Source organism: Labeo rohita, chromosome 16 (genome assembly GCF_022985175.1).
Source record: "Labeo rohita strain BAU-BD-2019 chromosome 16, IGBB_LRoh.1.0, whole genome shotgun sequence".
Lineage (NCBI taxonomy): Eukaryota > Metazoa > Chordata > Actinopteri > Cypriniformes > Cyprinidae > Labeo > Labeo rohita.
The window spans coordinates 13,977,969-13,999,336 of record NC_066884.1 but is presented as its reverse complement, the minus strand read 5'-3'; the positions used below and the strand labels follow the sequence as shown (position 1 = coordinate 13,999,336).

The window sequence follows — 21,368 nt, the reverse complement described above, 5'->3', positions numbered from 1 at the left end:
CATGATCCTTCAGAAATCATTATTATACGCTGATATGGTGCTCAAAAATCATTTATCATCAATGTTGAAAACAGTAGTTTATGATTTTTGTTGAAACTTTGATTTTTTTTTTCAGAATTTATTTTATAATATAATTACCTTGTAATATTATAAATATGTTTTTTCCACATATTTAAGAAATTACAGTGGCAGTAGCATTTCTGTCGCAAAGAAATTAAATCACAAGTGGTTAGACAAGATAAGAGAAGATAATTTTTGATTAATTTAATGCATTTATGCAGAATAAAAGTATTCATGTTTTTATCAAAAAAAGAAAAACATTCTAAACCCACAACTTTTGAACGGTTGTGTATAAATATTTTTTTATTTGTTTTGTCTTAAAATCTACGTGCATATAATCAAAGTTCATGCCGTCTGTAAATTTACTGAAGTACACGATATTGAAAATTTAAACCAGATTTTTTCCTGTGTTCTCCCCCTCTGCCTCCCCTAAGTTTGGAGGAAGGGAGGGAGGGAGAGAGGGAGGTGGGGATGGTCCTCCATCACAAAGCCTCAACAAGCAGCTGACTGTTTCCCAGGATGCACAATGAGGCCAGTCGCGCCACTTGCAAGGTTCCTAAGTGGCACAACTGTCCACATTCACAAGTCTGAATGGGCCTGGCTGGCCCTGGGGCTCATCGCCCGATGCTGCACCCGCTTTCTTAGGGCAGTTAAGGCCACTGGTGGGGTTGCGTGGGCCTTGGCCCCTGGCACGTCTGCATTAAGAGCCCCACAAGCTGTATCACTCTACAAGAACCACTCTATCAAAGTACTATGCATCTGCCCGAGAGAGGTCAATGTCCCACCGTCGGTTTGCAAATGCTGCCCTTTGCACTGACTGGTATAGTTTATATATACACTGCAGAGGACTAAGAGCGTAACGCTGAGAACAAGACCCCCTGTAGACATAGAATTAACATCTGTTTTTGGCCACTCCAGTGAAAACAAGACAACAGAGTGTAAAATTCTACCACACTATCCACCTTATTCTTCCCATAAGAGCAGGCACAGCCATTTGTAAATTTTATGGGTCTGGCTTCCGGTCTCACCCACGTCCAGCTATTTTTAGCTGTACAAAACAGCTCATTTGCTGCTTGATATTGCAAATTGGTGTGTCTTACCATATTATTTTAATGTATTATCTTAATTATGAGCATGCTGGTTTGTAGTGCAAACAGTTTTACTGTTTACTGCACGTTTATATTCTTCTTGTTATTTCCCTATAGCCTCTAATGAACCAGAAGTCTCACTCATAGGCTTACTTCCGCATTAAAGAATAAGGTGGATACTTGTGTAAACATTCATTCTTTAAAAAAAATAAAAGCTAGAGACTGCACACCATTTAGCATTAGCCAAATACCAACTTTAAAAAACCTAAATTGAGCAAGAATTGTTTTTAAATATATATTATTTTCAATTATTGATTATTAATTATATTATTATTAGGGCTGACACAATTCCTTGAAACACACTATTAGACCTTTTTTCCAACATTTCTGTTGCAAAGAAATGGCCAAATATTAAAGATTAAGTGGACATTTGAATTAAATCTTGTTAAACAAGGACTAAATCGCGCAGTAACGTGTAAAAACTATTTTCAGGCTGTGGGCGCCCTCTGCACTCATTTGTTATAAAATGCGTAATGTACATTAGCTCTATCATTTATAATATGTTTTGTATCATATGGTTTTATTCAACCATACGATTACTTGCTTTTGACACTTTATTTGAACAAATTATTGCATGCATATTATATATGTATTTTAAGTCATTTAAAAAGGCTATTGTTCACTTAGGCCTATTTATTACCACAAAAAATGTATTATAATTATCCGATTACTCGATTAATCATCAGAATAATCAACCAATTACTCGATTACCAAAATAATTGTTAGTGACAGGCCTTATTATTATATTAATTATAATTATACTATTGCTTATTTTATTATTTATCATTGAATATGTTCATAAAAGCAACCATTTTTTGACCATCACCTTAAAATTAAATCACAAGTGGTTAGAGAAGGTAAGATGCACACGACTGCCAGGTCTAAATGATGATCGTCTAACTATCTGTGATCAAATTATATGAGACGGATCTCAATCCCAGGTGAAAACTGTGCCAAATTTACTATTTAAATAAAAAATGATTGAAAATTAAAATCGCACACTCACCTTTGTCTCCTCTACTCTCATGGAGTCCAGGAGGTAATGCAGCAATTCCTGACTGTCCTGTTGCTGGTAACCCTTAAAGCGAGGGGCTCTGCACACACACACACACACACAGAGGGGAACAGAATGAAAATTCCTGTCACACAAACACATTGGCACAAGTGTAAATACATCCACAGGGACAAAAGGAGCCGAAGCCACGCAAACACCAATTAACCACACACAAAAAGCAATCAGCAGCATATAGACGAGTAAAGACGAGAGAAGAATGGACATAATCTTCTCTCAAGGCCTTTTCTCTGATGCTGCATGAGGTGACTCTCGCTGTCTCTCGGCAGGTTTCAGGATCTTAGAGGCAGCTATTATTTTTCCCTGAAAACTTTCATTCACTTTTCATTTCATCATTCAACCAGTTGAGGTCGGTCACACACATGCAGCCACACATACGCTTTCATACACAAACATACACATAAAAGTAGTCTGACCTTTAACCAATTCACTCATTCTACTGATTTATAAACCCAAGATTGGAATTTATTTCTCTGAGATTTCAAAGAACTGAAAAATTAAATAAAAAAATCTAAAAATGGAGCCTGTAAGTAGTCAATTTCCACATTTTAATATGTTAAGAACCAGCTTATACAGCAAAGTCAATTTAGAGTGATTATATACACCAGCTTTGCTCACTGTTGATGTGTAATCTTGTTTGATTCTCCCAGGCTGGTGTGTTTACATTATTAAGACTGTTGTGATGAAGATTTTAAAATGGGCAAAATTAAGTGAACAACAACTATAGGCCCCTATGATTTCCATGATGCAGAAAACGGATGGAATCGCAGAATCCAGTCATGGAATGTTGGAATGCGGAAAGTCAAGGAATTTGCCACATTTTGGAAGAATAAATCAGAAGTAGGTCAGTACACTTAAATCAAAATGCAATATGGACTAGTGTCTCTGAATATTAAGCTACAAAATACTATTTAAATGTGAATCCTGCATGTACCGCATGTCTCTGTGTGAATGACTGGTGCGATTGGTTTAATTTGAAGAAACTGTGACAGAAATATATTACTTAACACTACAACTAGTAATAATAAATATTATTAAAAGGAATATTTTAAGGAATATTTAGCAGAAAAATGTACTGTAACAGTATTTCTGGCAAAAAATAATATATTTATATTTTAAATTAATTATTTAGTGACGATTTTGATTATTACATTTTAATTAAACCATTAAAATGGAATCCAAACAATTAATGGAAAAAAAGAATTGGGTAAAAAATAAAACTAAACTGGAGAAAATGTATGTATTTCATAGGGCATTCAAAATTTAATTTTTGTTAAACTTTGGATAAATGTTTAATAAATGCTGTTAAATTGTGTACGTTTCATGATTTCAATTAATTAGACATGCTTTTTGGTTAATACTATTTAATTTTACCATTTAAACAGAGTCTAGAAAAATTAAAACAGGAAAAATGGAATCCAGAAAAATTAAAACAGGAAAAATGGAATCCAGAAAAATTAAAATTGGGAGGAAAAAAAAGACAAAAACAAAAAAAACGGTCTAATAAATCTGAAGCCTTGTGGACAGTGTGCCGACATATGGTGCAGTTGCGCCCCGGGTGTCCCGAGTTCGAATCCCGCCTCATAGACCTTTCCTAATCCACCCCGCCTCTCTCCCTCTCCTACTCACTTCCTGTCTCATCTCCACTGTCCAAAATAAAAACCCAAAATAAAAATACGGAATTAGGGGGAAAATAAAATAGATTTCATAGGGCCCTACAGCTAAGAGTCATGCAAAACTCCATGCAAAATGCACATATTCAATAATGAGACCATTAAAACTAATCCCACAAAATGATGTGTGTGTGTGAATAATTAAATATTGTGTAGAAAAACATTGCAGTTGTGTAATTCTGCTTGTGTAAATGTTGATTAATGTGATGCTGATTTCAAACAAGCCATTTAATTGCAAACAGAAGCTCTTTCTAGAAAAACATCCTCATGAACCAGTATTTACAGTACTTTCAAATGAATGTAATTTTCAGCCGACTTTCTGCCAACAACAGCAATTTTTGGCATTTAAGACCTAACATTTACAGTGACGGAAATTTCAATGCATTCCTAAACATTTATCATATCTTGATGTCCTTCAAACACATTTAATCCCACATGCTCAAAATAACTGAAATTACAGACATGCACAGAACAGAACCAGACAAGACCACCCTAAATACTCCAGACTGGAGGACAGTGGCAATGTTAAGATATGTTTGTCCTTCCTCCCGGCTAACCCTGTGATAAATCTAGCAGAAAAACATGTTGGGCGTTTAGGAAACAACTCCTTAGACTTTCTGCTGTGTAGCCCAAGCCAGATGTGGGCCAGCTGTGGGTAACATATGGGCGGCTGGAGCTGGCCCTGCATCAACCTGTTGTGCACTGAGGCTGGATAGCTGGTCAAGATGAAGGGAAGGCCCTTTGGCCTGGTGATGAACCCAAGGGTAAAGGGGCAAGTCAAGGTGTTGGGTCGGGCTGGGACACCTAAGGCTGTCCAGATGCTCATCAATGATTTTGCTATTACCTGCTAAGCTAGCAAGCACTGTGTTTGTGAGGGCAGGCTGGGTGAATGAATGCACTGGCAGGACGGATGGTCAGGCAGTCTGGAGCGCCTCTACCGTGGGCTGATGAATTTTGACATTCTGCTTGGTGACCGGAGTGTGTTTAAGAATGTCCAGCCACCTGCTTCTAACACAGGTCATGAGCAGGGGGTCTGAAGAGAAGGGCTCCCTCCCCTCTCTGTTTCTCACTGCTTCTTTTCTCATTAGTACCACTGTTCAGTAGCATCATGCATGAAGAACTTCCAGCCTAAATATACCAAACTAAAGTGGAAAAAAATACATCACAGTTTCCAAAAAAAACTTCTCTCTTGACATCTACATCTGCCACTGTCAAAGCAAAATCAGCTGACAATCAAACAGTAGATTGTTACACGCACAGCATGAGGCAGGAACGGAGTAAATGTGTTCTGGAGGGAACCTGACGGGTGAGAGAGGTGGGAGAGAGACTGAGAATGTTCTGGAAGCTCATTCCACTGGAAGAGAAGGCTGAAGGAGCCTGTAGCGGTGCACCCAATATGGCCCTGCCACAGACGGACAGCTGTAACCACTAACACAATTAACAGCGGATGAGTTAGTACCAGACGCCAGGCAGCCCCAGCACAATGCTGCAATGCACACGTGCACACACAAGCATACTACATCAGTCAAATATAAAACAATCCCATACATGCATCTTACACTGAGCACAAACAGTTCTATGAGACAAAAACATACATACTGATTCATCCCACTCCCAAAATCTGGCAACTAAACTATTCATCGATCGCCTCACCTGACCACGTGAGAAAAGCCATAACTACCATCATATCACTTACAAACAGAAACTTAAAGGTCTCACAGCAACCCGTCAAAACTAAGGCTTGGTTTAACTCGAAAAAACTGTGACAGAAATATATGATTTAATGTAATGACAGCACTACTACTACTGTTAGTAATAATAAAATTATTAAAACATTATTTTAAAGAAATATAATTACCAGAAATTTTTTAATCAGAATTTATTTACCATATGAATGTAAGTACACAACACAGTATTTCTGAAAAAAAAAAAAAAAAAAAAAAAATATATATATATATATATATATATATATATATACACACACAAAATGTATAAGCCTATATTGTTCTGTAGGTTCATAATTTAAAATTAAAACAAAAATAAAAGCAATGTAATGTGTTATTATAATTAAAATATGTAAATTAAAATGACAGATAATAATAAATTATGATGAAATTTTACTGACAATTTGAAGTCCAACGCAACCTCTGATATTTATTTATTTATTTCATAGGGCCTTAAAAGTGTAGTTTCTGTGAAACTTTTACTGAATTGCTGTTAAATTGTGTATATTTTGTGATTTCAATGAATTAGACATGATTTTTGATTCATAACATTTAATTTAACCATTAAAACTGCATAGAAAAAAACTTTCAATGGGAAAAAAAATGGAATTGGAAAAAATAAAACGAATTTCAAAGGGCCCTAGAAATTACATAAATTCTAGAATTTGTAAGAAATTTTAGACCAAAATGACTTTTCCAGGGGAAAAAAGTATAATATAATATAATATAATATAATATATAGAATTTGATTCATTTATGTTTGTCTTTTAGTTGCTTATTTTAATGCTTGTTTTGTATTATTTTTAATAATTTAAAGTCATCTTGAGGCAGGGCCTCAAAAAAAGAAAAAACATTGAACTGTACATCATCCTTCACATACAGATACAAGAACTACATACAAAGAGCAAGAATTCTGCCACAGAAGACCTAGAAACACAACAAACATCAGGTAATAAATAAAATACCTGAAACTTGCTGTCCTTGCTCTTCTCAAACAAATAGCAAAACTAAAACTAAACAGCAAAAACAGGTAAAATACTTTCAAATCCAAAAAGGACCAACCTACTGAGAAAGCATAACCTGTAACTAGCTCAGTTTTAAATCCCATAACATTATTAGTAAAGGGAGAGAAAATTTATGAGATCCAAGAACCAAAATAGCAGCCAGTGTAACAAGATCTTATTATTTAACATTGCCAACTTGCACAACTAGAACATCCTTGAAAGTGCTGTAATTGAAACCGTTGCATGTGTGCTTAAATCTCTGTACTAACAAACCTGAAATAAGTTCCATTCCACCTCAATGTGAAATATGCAAAATGTAGTTACAGAAAGCGGAAGATAAGGACATCTGGGCTCAGGGTCAGTGTGCGTGTTTACAGGCTGGGACCCTCACTAGCACCAGGAGCAGTGTGTGGTGAGCAGGGAATGCTGCTGACTGCTCTTTGGTCCACTGCTGGCGCTGGTGCTGCTCAGATCTGTCCAGCTGGCAGCGTGACCTGGCCCTCGATCAACCATGCCAATAGCACTCAGCTGTCTAACACACACAAACAGGCTACTTGTTCTTCACCCATTTTATGGTTGGTGTTCATCCCACCTTCAAAAACACTGTCCTTTAAAGCGTGATGTCTCAAAAGATGCCACTCTGCCACATTATCCAACACAGCAAACGTACAAGATGGTGTTCAAGATGGCGCAGTAGTTCAAGTACCCCATCAGACCAGCAGCTGTGACCCGTAGTTTGCCAGTCAACAAACACATTAAACAGGATCTTTCCTGTCAAGGACATGCTGGATCGCACAAGCACACACACATAAATCGTGCAGCACAGAAGGCCTTCACTTGACCCCACGAGCTGCCGCTCCGGAGAGCTGAAAGTGTGTGCATGTGGGTCCACTGTGCACAGAGGGAATTGAATTATATGTGTATGTAAGGCAGAGAAATTTGGTGTGTTTTAATGCTTTCACATGTTAAACACCAGACTTTCATGACTACACAACGTGCGTAGCTTGTGAAGAGGAGCAAGATTATCGACCTTTCAAAAAAGTGTGCATTAGCGAAAGACAGGTCAGTTCATTGGACGATATTTGAGCTTTTGAAATAAATTACATATGCAGTATGCGTATGTAATCAAGAAGTGTTAGCTGTCCCTTAGGTTGTTTCCAAGACCTGTCCATACATAAAGCTCAGAAATTTTTGTGTGCATTTTTTCAAGCGTTTTTAAAGGAGAAGTCCACTTCTAAAACAAAGATTCACATATAATGTACTCACCCCCTCGTCATCAAAGATGTTCATGTCCTTCTTTCTTTAGTCGTAAAGAAATTATGTTTTTTGAGGAAAACATTTCCGCATTTTTCTCCATATAATGGACTCCAAAATGCAGTTTAAATGCGGCTTCAAACGATCCCAAATACGGTTGTCAACGATCCCAGCCAAGGAAGAAGGGTCTTATCTAGCGAAACGATCAGTTATTTCCATTTTAAAAATGCCATTTAAATACTTTTTAATCTCGTCGTCTTGCCTTTCTCTCCCTGAACCCCTGTGTATTCTGACTCACGACAGTTAGGGTATGTCGAAAAACTCCAATCGTATTTTCTCTCTCAACTTCAAAAATCAGATTTGAATGAGATTTATACAACATCTGAAAGCTGAATAAATAAGCTTTCCATTGATGTATGGATTTTTTTTTTCTTAGGATAGGACAATAGTCCGAGATACAACTATTTGAAAATCTGGAATCTGATGATGCAAAAAAAAATCTAAATATTGAAAGAAAAAAAAAAAAAAAAAAAAAAAAAAATCACCATTAAAAGTTGTCCAGATGAAGTTCTTAGCAATGCATATATTACTAAACAAAATTTACAATTTGATATATTTATGGCAGGAAATTTACAAAATATCTTCATGATCTTGAGAACATGATCTTTACTTAATCCGAATGATTTTTGGCATAAAAGTAAAATCGATAATATTGACCCATACAATGTATTGTTGGCTATTGCTACAAACATACCCGTGCTACTTAAGACTGGTTTTGCGGTCCAGGATCACATGTTGTAATGCATTACATTTAAAAGTAACTTTCCCCAACACTGGTAAAAACATCTATAATGTCATGAAGGGCTATATATAATTTTGGGTTATATTTTAAAATGTTATAAAAAATTTCCATCTCTTTTTCTATTTATCAAAGAAATCTGGAAAAAAGTATGAAGGCATTAGAAATTTAGAATAACTAATAACTAGAATAACTAAGATCATAATTATGACATGACACTCAAGAATGGAATAATAGCCATCACAAGGATGAAATAAATTTCAAAATATATTAAAAAAGAAAGCATTTATTTTTCATTCTAATAATTTAATAATACCTTACATTATTACTGTTTTTTCTTTAAATGCAGCCTTAGTGACTTCTTTAAAAAACATTAAAAAAAAAACACAGATGCCAGCTTTTTGAACGTTAGTTTATGCAACCTGATCTCATGATGAAAACATACCTGTGGAAACTTTTTCGCAAGATGTGAAATACATACCACCATGGATGCTTCATGACATATTCAATGTGAAATGTCCACTGAGTGGCGCCGGAACAAATGAATGTACATATGGTATGTTTTATGTGACATTGGTTTTGTACGTTTTTCACGGGATTCCTACCCAAGGATTCCGCATCCTTATAAATTCTGTGCTGGGTGAGTTACTGAGCAAGCTTGGTACGTTTTCATCATGAAATCAGCTAGCATTTATGTTTACATTTAAAAGTAACCAGGCAGCTGTAGAAAAAAAAAGAGAGAGAAACTGAAAGTGTCCTTTTTGAACACATGTGGGCATATTTTTTGACTTAATCAAAACACCAAAAAATAAATTAAATTTTTACTTTTCATTGGATGTGCTTATTTTTTCAAAGCATTGTACGTTTTATGCACTTATAATGGCTGCTTGTTCATGTGCATATGCTCAAATGAATTGGTTCGCTTAAGGCTGAGATGATGCCAGGTGAGCAGAACGCACATGTACACATATGCAAACCCACAGGTCTGATAAAGGCAGAGTACCTGAGTTAATATCACAGAAGCACCAGAGAGACACCCAACTGCCTGGCAGGCTCCTGTCTGAGCCACCCAACCATTCAGCACGTTCAAACAACATCCAGTGAACCGTTCAGCCTGTACACGGCATAAAAATCAACCGCCGAGACCAGGGATCCAACCAGCCGCATTTGAGTTTAAAACAGAGGCTTGGCATACAGTGATGATAAATTAGCCATGTTTAGATTTGCTGATCCACAGAGCTTTTAGAGACTTTCATAGTGTATATTTACAAATAGCAACAATGGCAGTGTATACATACTTCTGACAGAGCTGGTTGAAAAGTATCTTGGGGGAGACAGGCCCTTTCCCAGGCTCCTTCATGCTTTGGAGGAACAGGAACATGGCTGAGGTGAGGGGCTCTGGACTGGGCAACGTCACTGTTAGTGAGCCCTGTAAGAAAGAATAGCACTCATATCATATCTACCATACAGAGGCGTTTTGCATATTTATAAGCTAATATGAGGGAGATTATGACAGAGACTGGACTAGTTGAAATGTACCAAGTTAGTCTCAGCAGGGGGGCAGATCTTCATCTTATGTCCTTTCTCCTTGACGTCTTGAATGAGGTCATTCAGCATGTGGGTCTGGGAGAGATTCTAAACCAAAACACACAAACAGCTTTTATGATTTATCTGTTTTATATTTTCCTAAAGATGTGTTCCCACATAAAAAAAGGGACAGTTCCTACAAAAATGAAATTATTAGGTGTATTTTTTCTTTCAGACAAATACAATCAGAGTTATATTAAAAAATGTTCTGGTTTTTCCAAGCTTTATAATGGCAGCGAATGGCTGTTAAGATTTTTTAAGTCCAATAAAGTCCATTAATTCATCATAAAAAGTACTCTTCTGAAGAAAAATATCCATATTTAAAACTTGTTCCAGCGGATGACGTAGTGTAAGCTCCGGGTAAAAAATGCTAGTCTCGTGAGGACAAAGTTTTGTTTACAGCAAAGTAAAAGCAGTCTCCTCTTGGCTTATATTGACATTTTTCTTTAAAAATCCTTGTTTTACTTCTAATTTGTGACCGGTGTTTTGTTTTGCTCTCTCCACTACGCTTCCACGTTCGTCTATGTCCTTCTTCATCCGCTGGAACGCCACTTTCATATTAACGTACATACAGCAGTTAGAGGAAGCTAGAGATTACAGTTTATAAAGTTTTAAATATGTAGATTTTTCTTACACAAATGCATCGATTAGCTTCAGAAGGCCCTTATTGACTCACCGGGACAGCGAGGAGCACTTATGATGGATACTTTATGATGGATGGATGGACTTTATTGGACTTCAAAATCTCAGCACCATTCACTGCCATTATAAAGCTTGGAAGAGCCAGGACATTTTTTTAATAAAGCTCCGATTGCATTCATCTGAAAGAAGAAAGTCATATACTCCTAGGATGGCTTAAGGGTGAGTAAATCATGGGGTAATTTTCATTTTTGGGTGAACTAAGGTTTGATTTGTTAATATTAACAGAGTAAATGTTAGTTAACACATTAACTGATGATAACTTATGGGACCTTATTGTAAAGTGTTACAAATAATATTTACGCATCCTTGCAATTATTGGAAATGTTCATTTTAGTTAATTTTTTTCTTGTGAACTGTTTGACAAGAATAATCTGAAGTGTTGTTCAACACTGACCTCTTGTTTCTCTGAAACAAACAAGCTTCAAGTGTTTTCTCAAGGCCACAAGGGTGAACGTGGCCGTCTTAGCGACTCTTCCACATAATATATTTGAATTTATCAACCAACTGGCTTCCAGCAAAACACACAGAACTGACACAAACCAAAAGTCAGGTGATGTGAGCTCTCGGCCATGACTTTACCTGCATCACAGCATTGAAGAAGCAGGTGTTACCCAGGTTGTTGATGCCCTTGACTGGGATAAGTGTGCTATTCACTGGACTCTTCCCTTTCTGAGTGTCCACATACTCAGCAGGTTCCTCTCTGAGCCTGATAAATTTTGAGGTTGTTCCTAAAAACACAGAACAGAAAAAAAGTGAATACATTTCTAGTTAGCACAATGTTTCATAAAGCATTCATTTCAGCACAACTGCAAAAAGCAGAAAGCTTGACTTAAACTTTAATTTAGAGAAATAAAAACAGATCTTCTGTTATGTGAAGATCTAGACCGGGCCTGGTCCCAGTGTGCGGCTGATTATCTGCAGCAGAAATGGGTTAACATGCTGGGTAGCAGCTGGGAGAGGCTGCAGATGACAGCTGGATAAAACTACGCTGGTTAGGGACCAGGGAACAAGCCCAGCTGCTCCCCGCTACTGCCATGACTCTGCGGGAGATTCTTGGCCCAGGCGGCTAAACACAAGGCCCACAGAGAGAAAAAGAGAGTTTTTCTGCACAAAAAAGCAAAACTCCAGAGAAATGGCGGGTGCACTGCCTTAAACACTCAGGAGACATAAAAGCAACCTGCATGATAATTCAGAATGAGCAGTTGGTCCCGTAAATAGCTCTCAGCCCCTCAGAAAAGAGACTCATGGCACCTATGGTTTTCAGCAATACGCATACAATAAAGTGATTTATTTTAACAATGTTTTCCAACAGTGACTACTTCTTTGTGCAATCATGTTTTACATTTTTTAACTTAAATGACACTGACTATTATACACAGACTTTAGATTCAATTCACTGAACATCAACTTTAGTGTTTATTTAGTATTTTTTCATTCTGTATTGTGTACGGTATTTCATCATTCAATAAATATATAGTTTATAGTGCATAATGTGTATTTAGATTCTAAATGAACATAATATGACAATCGGATGGTCAAAAATATAAATATATTTATTTTAAAATGCAACAACTATGTCCCATTTAATTTAGCTTTTATTTGCTAGAGAGAGTAAACACACCAGTGTCAAGGCCAGAAATCTCCAAATAAATAGACCTTGGTGAAAATAGGGTGGATGAATATTTTACACTCAGTTTTTATTCACAAATATTATAAAGTACAGCTATTAACTTTATCTTTTATATGGCTAAACCAGATATTTGGTTTGTTCCACTGGGAAAAATAAATAAAAACAGCTGCAACTTTATGAAAAGTGTGGACTACATATACACAATAGAAATTTATTGGCAATTTTTGTATATGAAATTTTTTTTTTTAACTCTTTTAAAAGTTTTAATTGATGGAAGAGTTGGCAAACTTGGTGGTGGCCTTTTGGCAGCAAGGCACTGGACAAGTCTTAACAAAAGACTGAATCCATGAATGATTCTGGAATAGCCCCTTCTTTTTATTTTTATCCTCACTGGCACCATTTGTGAAGGAGAGCACAAGTGTTCTGTCAAATTAAGCATTAATGAACAACTACAAGCACCCAAGGCACGGAGAATGAGAAAGAAAGTCAGCATGGTGCTGCTTGCCACTACTAAATATTGCTATTTACACTCTTCTGCACTGCTATTTGTGCATAAGTAAGAGCAGAAAAACAAATATGCGTTTTTATGAGCATTAAGAGCATTAAGTAAATAAGCAGGCCTATGTTCCCATTAAACATCAAAATTAATTAAAGCTGCAAGCAGCATTGAAAGGGCCCGCCACCCGGTGGCTTTAGGAAAACAGTGAACGGTGAGTAATATGTATTTAAAGTGGTAAATATAGGAGGAATATGTCAAAGTCATTTATATGTGCCAAACTTCCTGCTGCCAGCTGGTGGCCCTATGAATATATATGAATACTGGCATGCACAGTAGTCAACATTTGAAGTGGATCAAAACCTTTCATCAAAGTTGTCCTAAGTCCTAAGTTGACTACTGTAGATGTCTGATATCCTGTTGCAACCTAGTGGTGCTATGATTATAACTGAATATTGGCCTTTAGATGTCTTCAGGGCAGGACTCTTTCCAGACATATTAAGTCTAGTACAGATCGGACACTGCATGTTTAAGTAAGTGTAAAACAAGTAATTTCCTGTTGCCAGCAGGTGGCACTATGATTATAACAGAATACTGGCCTTTAGATGTGTTCAGGCCAGAACTTTTACAACCAGTTACAACAACTTCCTTTTTTTTAATGTCAAAACATCAAACTTTGTCAGGCCGCCACAGACACGCCCTTCAACAAAAACTCAAGATCTTCACAATTTAAAATTGCAAAGGCCTTTAGAGTAGACTGACCAAATATAATGTTGAAGTAATTAAATCACTATGAGGAGTTCGTTAGAGCATAAAACATACTTCCTGTTGCCAGCAGTGTGGTGCTATGGCAATAAGTGAATATGGGTATGGTCATGTGTTCAGGACAGGAATCTATCAAAAGAGCGAAGTTTGGGGCAGATCGGACATTGTATGGTTAAATTATAACAACTTCCTCTTTCATGGCGAAACAAAGTTTGCCAGGCTGCCATGAACACGCCCTTCAATGAAAACTCAAGATTTTCGCAATTTAACACAACAAGGGGCTTTAGATTACATTGACCAAATTTGGTGTTGATTTGACTAAATCTGTAGGAGGAGCTCATTTAAATACAACGCCTGAAAATGGCAAAAACGCCACAAAACTTGCTGAGAAAATTAAAAATAACAAACTTCCTGTTGGGTTTCAGACTTCGTACCGGGACACTTTTTTGTAGGTATTGGTGTGTTACATGTGTCTACCAAATTTCGTACATGTATGTTAAACATAGAACGAGGTGCACTTTTTGTTGCAATTTTATAGGTGGCGATATCGAGCCATTTTCCCACACCCGTTTCTGAAAACCACGCGTGTGCGTGTTCATTAATTTTGAGAGTGTTCAGGCCTTCAAAAATAAGATTCATTTTGGAGGAGAAGAAAAAAACTGACCAATTCCAATAGGATCCTCACACCACTAATGAACAAAAAGCCAAAATTGGTATCAGCACTGCAAGTAACAAGATTTAATACTTAGACAAAGGTAAGCTTTCAATCAGTAAGTTCCAGCTAGTTTGGTTGTAAGTGTTGTTTTGTAATTAAAGATTCAATCATATTTTGTATAAATGATTTTCTTTTTTTATGCCTCCAATGCTTTGAAAAAGTGCAACGAGATGCTAGTGTACCATATTCTTGTAATGTGCTCTAAATAGCTTCAAAATGACCTGAAGTAATTCATATCATATAGATGAGTGCAGGTTTTATACGTATCTACAGCTTGTTCTGCCCTCAAGTGGAATAATACGCCTTATTCTTGTGTCCCAATTGGTTTATTCTTGCATGAATGATTTCTGTTTAGAAAAGTGGATAAAATTAGTTGTTACATGCCTTAGTGTGCAATGATTTCTCCCTACCTCTTCAACACAACTTCCTGTTGGAAAGCTCCACAAAGAGGACAACAAACACTGATTAGATGTGAACAACATGGAATTATACCTTGGAGGTCATCTTTTAAACAAACTACATAAAACCAAAGCACTTATATGATTGTCACTTCACACTCTTGTAAGCCCAAGAGAATCGAAACCACTACAAAAAACAGGGGACACTTTAATGTACAATTATAGACAGGCTGTTGAATGTCTATGCAGATGGGGGATGTCAGTCTTTGATGAATCTTTGCTGGACAATACCAGGGGTCTTCATAAACGCACTTAAGCTGACACATAATTTCTCTTGAAGACTCCAAGGCTGCAACATAATTTCTCAGATTCAGACAATTAAGACCAAGGCATATGATGGGGTAGAAAAAAATTAATTTCTTAAATCAGGAAAGCGACGAAAATGTCTTGAGTTATCTTTCAGGTTAAACTGACATTGCTGCCACAGGATAACCTTATTTAGCCCCCCTTCTGAATCCATATTGTCACACCACCACATCTGAGGGAAAGCCCAAGGTCAATCCATGTTCTCCAATTCAGGAAGTAAATTGGTTTTCCTTTGTGCAACAATGCTCTCCGGAGCTGCCCCGAATGTTATGCAGATCCAAACACACATATTGTACAAACTGTCCCAGAATTAAGCCCTGTTCAGGAAAAAAATCCATTAAATCTGAAGTGGGCAGCTTCTGTGCCCTCATGATTTTCTCACAGGGGTTAATCAGGCATCACAACAATAGACTGGAGTGCTGCTATTCCTAAGTGGGGCCAAAAGCATCTGGAGCACTACATGGAAACATCTGGAAGTTTGCCTGTGTCCATAAAGCCATTCGGGAGGGAGCCCATATGTCCAGGAACACTGTGGTGCAAACAAGTGAGGACAGCAGGGACGCCCAGCTCATACAATGTGGAGAACGAGTGAGCGTGATGACAAAAAAAGGTGCTTTTGCATGTTGTCGGACCCATTTTTTTGAATGGACCATGAGAATAAACATGCAATGTGGGAATGCCTATGGAGTTACATTGCATCTGGGCCCACTGATCAAGGTAAACAATGTTCAGAGAGCCATCTGCCAGGATGGCAGCGAAGGAGATACGTAAAGGGGATTGGGGGGTGAGGGGCGGGGGGGAACAGTGCCCTGAACAAGCATATGGAAAAACAGATTTTTCCTCTCCCTGCAGCAGTTAGCGAAGGCAAATGTCAGCATGCACCACGGCCACGCTTGACTGTCCTGCACTCGGCACCACCACCTGGCTCTCCTTGCTCAGCCACCGAATATGGGCAGGAGTGACACTGTGGAGCATGTCCCCGGGGCAGCCTAAACGATCAGCGATCCACTCCTCCCCACCCAGCTCTCTACAAAACGCACAAGTGCCAAAGCAAATGGGATGTGGTTTCCTGTTAACAGTGTTAAAAGGAAGATCTTGCATAAGCACTGTGAAACCCTTTATTTGCTCGTTTATGTTGTTCTAAACCAGCAAGAATTTGTGTGAAACACACACAATTTTTTTTTAGCAGAATGTCTAAGCTGCTCTTTTCTGTACAATAAAAGCAAACAGTTACCACAGTTGGGCAGTCACTATTTACATGCACTGCATACATTAAAAAAATAATAAATAAATAAAACTAAGGAGGCCACAATAGTAATATTTTGGCAGTATTATTCATACATTCTACCAGCTTTTAAACAATAAGATTTTTAATGTTTTTTAAAGCAGTCTCTTCTGCTCACCAAGCCAAGTTGAAAACAGCTGAGTAGAATTTTTTCAGGTTTCTTTGATGAATAGAAAGTTCAGAAGAACAGCATTTATCTGAAATAGAAATCTTTTGTAACATTATAAATGCTTTTATTATCACTTTTGATCAATTTAAAGCATCCTTGCTAAATAAAAGTATTAATTTCTATAATTCAGTTATTTTAAATAGTAAAAATATTTCAAATAAACCAAATAAATGCAAGTTTGGTGAGCAGAAGACACTTAAAAATCATCAATCAAAAAAAAAAAAAACATTAAAAATCTTACTGTTCAAAAACTTTTGACTGGTAGTGCATATTATTCATAGGTTTTATTATTCCGGTTTTCATTTTAATTTTAGTCTGAGTTTTAATAATTTAGTAATGGTTATGTGCTTGAGCTATTTTTACCGATTTTTTATATTTCTATGTAGCTTCATTTCAGTTTAAGTTTTATTCAGAACTGCTGAAGATTACAAATTATATTATTAGTGGTTTAAAGATTAACTGGTAACACTTTACAATAAGGTTCATTAGTTAACTACATTAGTGAGCTAAGAATGAACAATACTGCTACAGCATTTATTAATCTTAATGTTAATTTCAGCATTTACTCATGCATTAATAAATCATAATTTGTGTTTGTTAACATTAGTTAACGCATTGTGAACTAACATGAACAATGAACGACTATTTTTATTAACTTTTATTAAAAAAAGACTTAGTGTAATTAATGTATTGTTCATTATTTGTTCATGTTAGTTAATACATTAACTAACGTTAACAAATGACATCTTGTAAAGCATTACCAATTAGCTTTATGTGAGTATTAGATGACAGGGAAAAAAAAAGTAATTTCAATGTAAAAATAGAGGAAGTAAACAAGACCAATTAAACATCCAATATTAGTCAAAATGGACATTCTGCTATATATATATATATATATATATATATACATATATACACACAGTTTTTTTTTTTTTTTTTACATTTAGTGCAAGAAAGACAGTCACTCAAGCTTGAAATGACAAGTGGATGGGCAAATAACTACACAGACAACCTAGACAAAACCACACTGACCGAAGTAATTATTTAGAACCTATTTTTGTACAAACAACTCCAAAGGTCATGAAAGTAGCCCTACTCTTTATTGGTGCTTGAGAAAAAGCATTGAAACAAGTGCCACTAAGCTAACAAGTGTCTGTAGCGTTGCAGCGGAGAACTTTCCAAGAAGAGTCAAGCACAGACTTACAGAAGTGAATGCACAGAGTATGTACACTATGTAGAATCTTCCCTTTTTTATTATAAAGTGAAGGACAGCTCTCCTCAGGCTGAAAGCAGCAAGCAGTCATGAGGAAGGCCGAGCAACACCAAATGTCTTATTAATTTGTTAATTTGTTGTGGCCATGGGGCATGAAAACCGTGCTTCATTGCCATCTGAGGCCAAGGGTATCCAACGTCTTGATTCTTTCATGCGCACACACACACATATACACATGCACACATAAATGTGCTGTTCATGCTGGCCCTGGATTGACCTAAATAGAAGAGCATTCTTCCACCCGAGGCTAACCATCCTTAGTGATCAACAAGACTTAAAACCCTCAACATCAGCAAAAACAAGGTTTAAAAACCATTAAAGGGCATATCAAATATAGGCTAATGGGTTGCAATAAATAGAATCAACATTTAAGGTTCAAACATACAGTGAACCACTAAAGAAAAATAATTTAGGAGGCAGTTTGAAAAAATTACAAACTACCATTTTTAAATGTGAAAACATCATAGGTGCATCCCTACTTCGAAATGTTACTTTCCAAGTGCTTAGCTGTTTTAGACTAGCTTATCTACAAATAATGGATTACAAAAGAGACCCCGAGTACAAGGAACAATTGTATGCTAATTTTAATATTATCCACTTACCTCAGGATTATCATGTAAATTGTTTACAACTGTGTTTAGAAAAAAGAATAAATGAATAAAAACAAGAAATGTAAAGCAAAATAAGTTTGAACCCTCACCTCATGAAATATGAAATGAGTCTAAAAAAAAAAATAAATCAATATGAGAAAATGAAGATTCAACTGCTGCATGTGCCAGCCTCTGATGCCTATTGAAGCAAAAACATTTTAATTTCCTCAAACAAAGCCTTCCCAGCTGTGTTTCAAGCGCAAGCCTGGCTCTCTGAGGTCAAGTCTCTTTCTACCAAGACTCTGGTACTTGAGCTGAAGGCCTTTTTGGTGAGAGAGCGCAGTTAATAGATTTTCTTTCTTCTCCCTGCTGTTGTTGTGGAAAACTATTATGGATTCTGGAAAATTCTTGCTGGGGCTCTTTTGTGGCATGGGTCTATGAGAAAAAGCGAACACAACAACAGGCTCTGTCTAAAAAAAAAAAAAAAAAAAAAAACCCTGGCCTTCAAATATTGCAGAAATGCAATTTCACCAGCTCCTCTATGCCAGCGCCAGTCCATTTTGCAGCCACAATGGCCGCCCGCTTCTCCCTCATTTAGTCGGCTCGCCAGGAACAATGGGCATGGAAGAATAGCAACAGGTAATTTAAAGAGCTGGGTAAGAAGGATGTGGGCAGGAGGTGGCCCAACTTTGGCCAAATACCACAGACCACCACCAGCTACCTTCTGGTCCTCACCAGAAGAAAAATCTCCAAGTGGGTGACGGTCTTTCCCTTTTCTGTCTACGAGTTTATTGGCTCTCAGGCTTGATCGGACAGAGATCATTTACAATTATCATCTGGCAAACACCAAAATATTTGATTATGCTCAAGGCCACACTGCAAAGATAACAGAGTATGACTCTGTATAGAGTGGAGTGGTTTTGAACAACAAGAAAGATTTAAAGCTGCAAGCAGCATTGAGAGGGCCCTCGCACCCAGGCTCACTGCCAGCTGGTGGCTTTAGGAAAACAGAAAACAGTGGGCAATATTCACTTAACGTGGTAAATATAGGAGGAATATGTCAACAGGTGGTGCTATGACTATAACTGTATGTTGATGTGTACATGCCTTCAGGCTAAGACTCTTATAAAACGTGACGTTTGGTGCAGATTTGATATTGCAAGTTTGAATTAGAGTAAAACAAGTAATTTCCTGTTGCCAGCAGATGGCGCTTTGACTATAAAAGTATATTGGCCTTTAGATGTGCTCAGGCACATGAACACGAACGTGTGAAGATCTTGACGAAAACTCAAGATCTTTGAAATGTAACATTGCAAAGGCCTTTAGAGTAGACTGACCAAGAATAAAACATGACACTTCCTGTTGCCAGCAGGTGGCGCTATGACTATAACTGAACATAAGCATGGGCGTATGTTCAGGACATGACTCTTATCAAACCTGTGAATTTTGGTGCAATTTAATGTCACAAGGTGCTTTAGGTTACACTGACCAAATTTGGTGTTATTCTGTTTAAATCTCTAGGAGGAGTACGTTTAAATACAAGGCTTGAAAATGGCAAAAATGGCACAAAACTTGTAGAGAAAATTCAAAATAACAGACTTCCTGTTGGGTTTTGTACTCTGTGTCCAAGGGGACTTCTTTGTAGGTACTGGTGTGTTACATGCGTTTACCTAATTTCATACATGTATGTGAAATGTAGCTCAAGGTGCACTTTGTTCAAATTTTAGAGGCATTATCGAGCCATTTTGCCACACCCACTTCTGAAACCCATATCAGATGCAAATTTTCACCACTTTTGGCATGTGTGAAAAGTTTCATGAGCTTTCAAGCATGTTCAGGCTCTCAAAAATGCAATTCATTTTGGAGAAGAAGAAACTGAGCAATTCCAATAGTTTCCTCCCACATCCAGTGCTTGGGCCCTAATTGTTAAGTAGTCAAAACTGAGTTTGTTCATATGTTTGGAGTAAATGTGACAATACAGCTACTTCATAAGCGAAAAGTCCTTCTCACAACATCCACTGCCTTTCAACAGCTGAGGATGCTCTATATCTGAAACAAGCTCTGCTTCTGAAGAAAACGAGACCCTCTCCCTGAAGCTTGGAGTGAGAGAGGAGGAATCATGGGAGATGTGGCAGAGCAGGGGGAGGAGCTGAGCCCAGGATCCGATCGCCACACAGCTGCAGCCGTTCTTCAGGGAATCCGACCGGGGAGCACCACTCAAGCGCCTAATGCCATTAATGAGCGCAGCCATGCGGCAGTAACGGAATTGGAGCGCAGCTTCTCCAGCAAGAGCCTGGCTGCCCCTGGAGTGGCAGTCGACCAGTTAGGCTGGGCTTAACTGACCTAAACTTTGCTACATCAGAGCATCAGGGCACGGACAGGGACGGAAACAGATTCGATGACTGCTAAGCAGCATGCAAGGACAAGGCGGTACCATATTTCACAGCTATGTGAAATTTTATACACTGGCCTTTGCTGATCACTGAAAAGGGAAATGAGAATTGTAACAGACACTGTGCTTTGGCATTTACTGTCAAAGTCAGATAGAGAAGGAGGCTAAGTTTACATACCACAGGATACAAGCTGTTAGTGAAACTGTTAGTAAAACAATGACAGACAGCAGTAACTGAAAGTAATTAAGATGGTTTCTTCACAATC

General features: G+C 37.4%; 1 protein-coding gene across 1 annotated transcript in view; it reads right to left on the bottom strand.

The window, feature by feature from the left end:
- The window catches only part of usp45 (ubiquitin specific peptidase 45), a 38,936-nt gene that overhangs the window by 12,890 nt on the left and 4,678 nt on the right, over positions 1-21,368 (bottom strand). Inside the window, exons 6-9 of the mRNA XM_051131893.1 lie at positions 11,603-11,751; positions 10,274-10,369; positions 10,033-10,163; positions 2,215-2,302 (exon numbers count right to left, since the gene is read on the bottom strand). Of these exons, the coding sequence (XP_050987850.1) occupies positions 2,215-2,302; positions 10,033-10,163; positions 10,274-10,369; positions 11,603-11,751 (464 nt within the window). The remainder of the gene's footprint in view (positions 1-2,214; positions 2,303-10,032; positions 10,164-10,273; positions 10,370-11,602; positions 11,752-21,368) is intronic.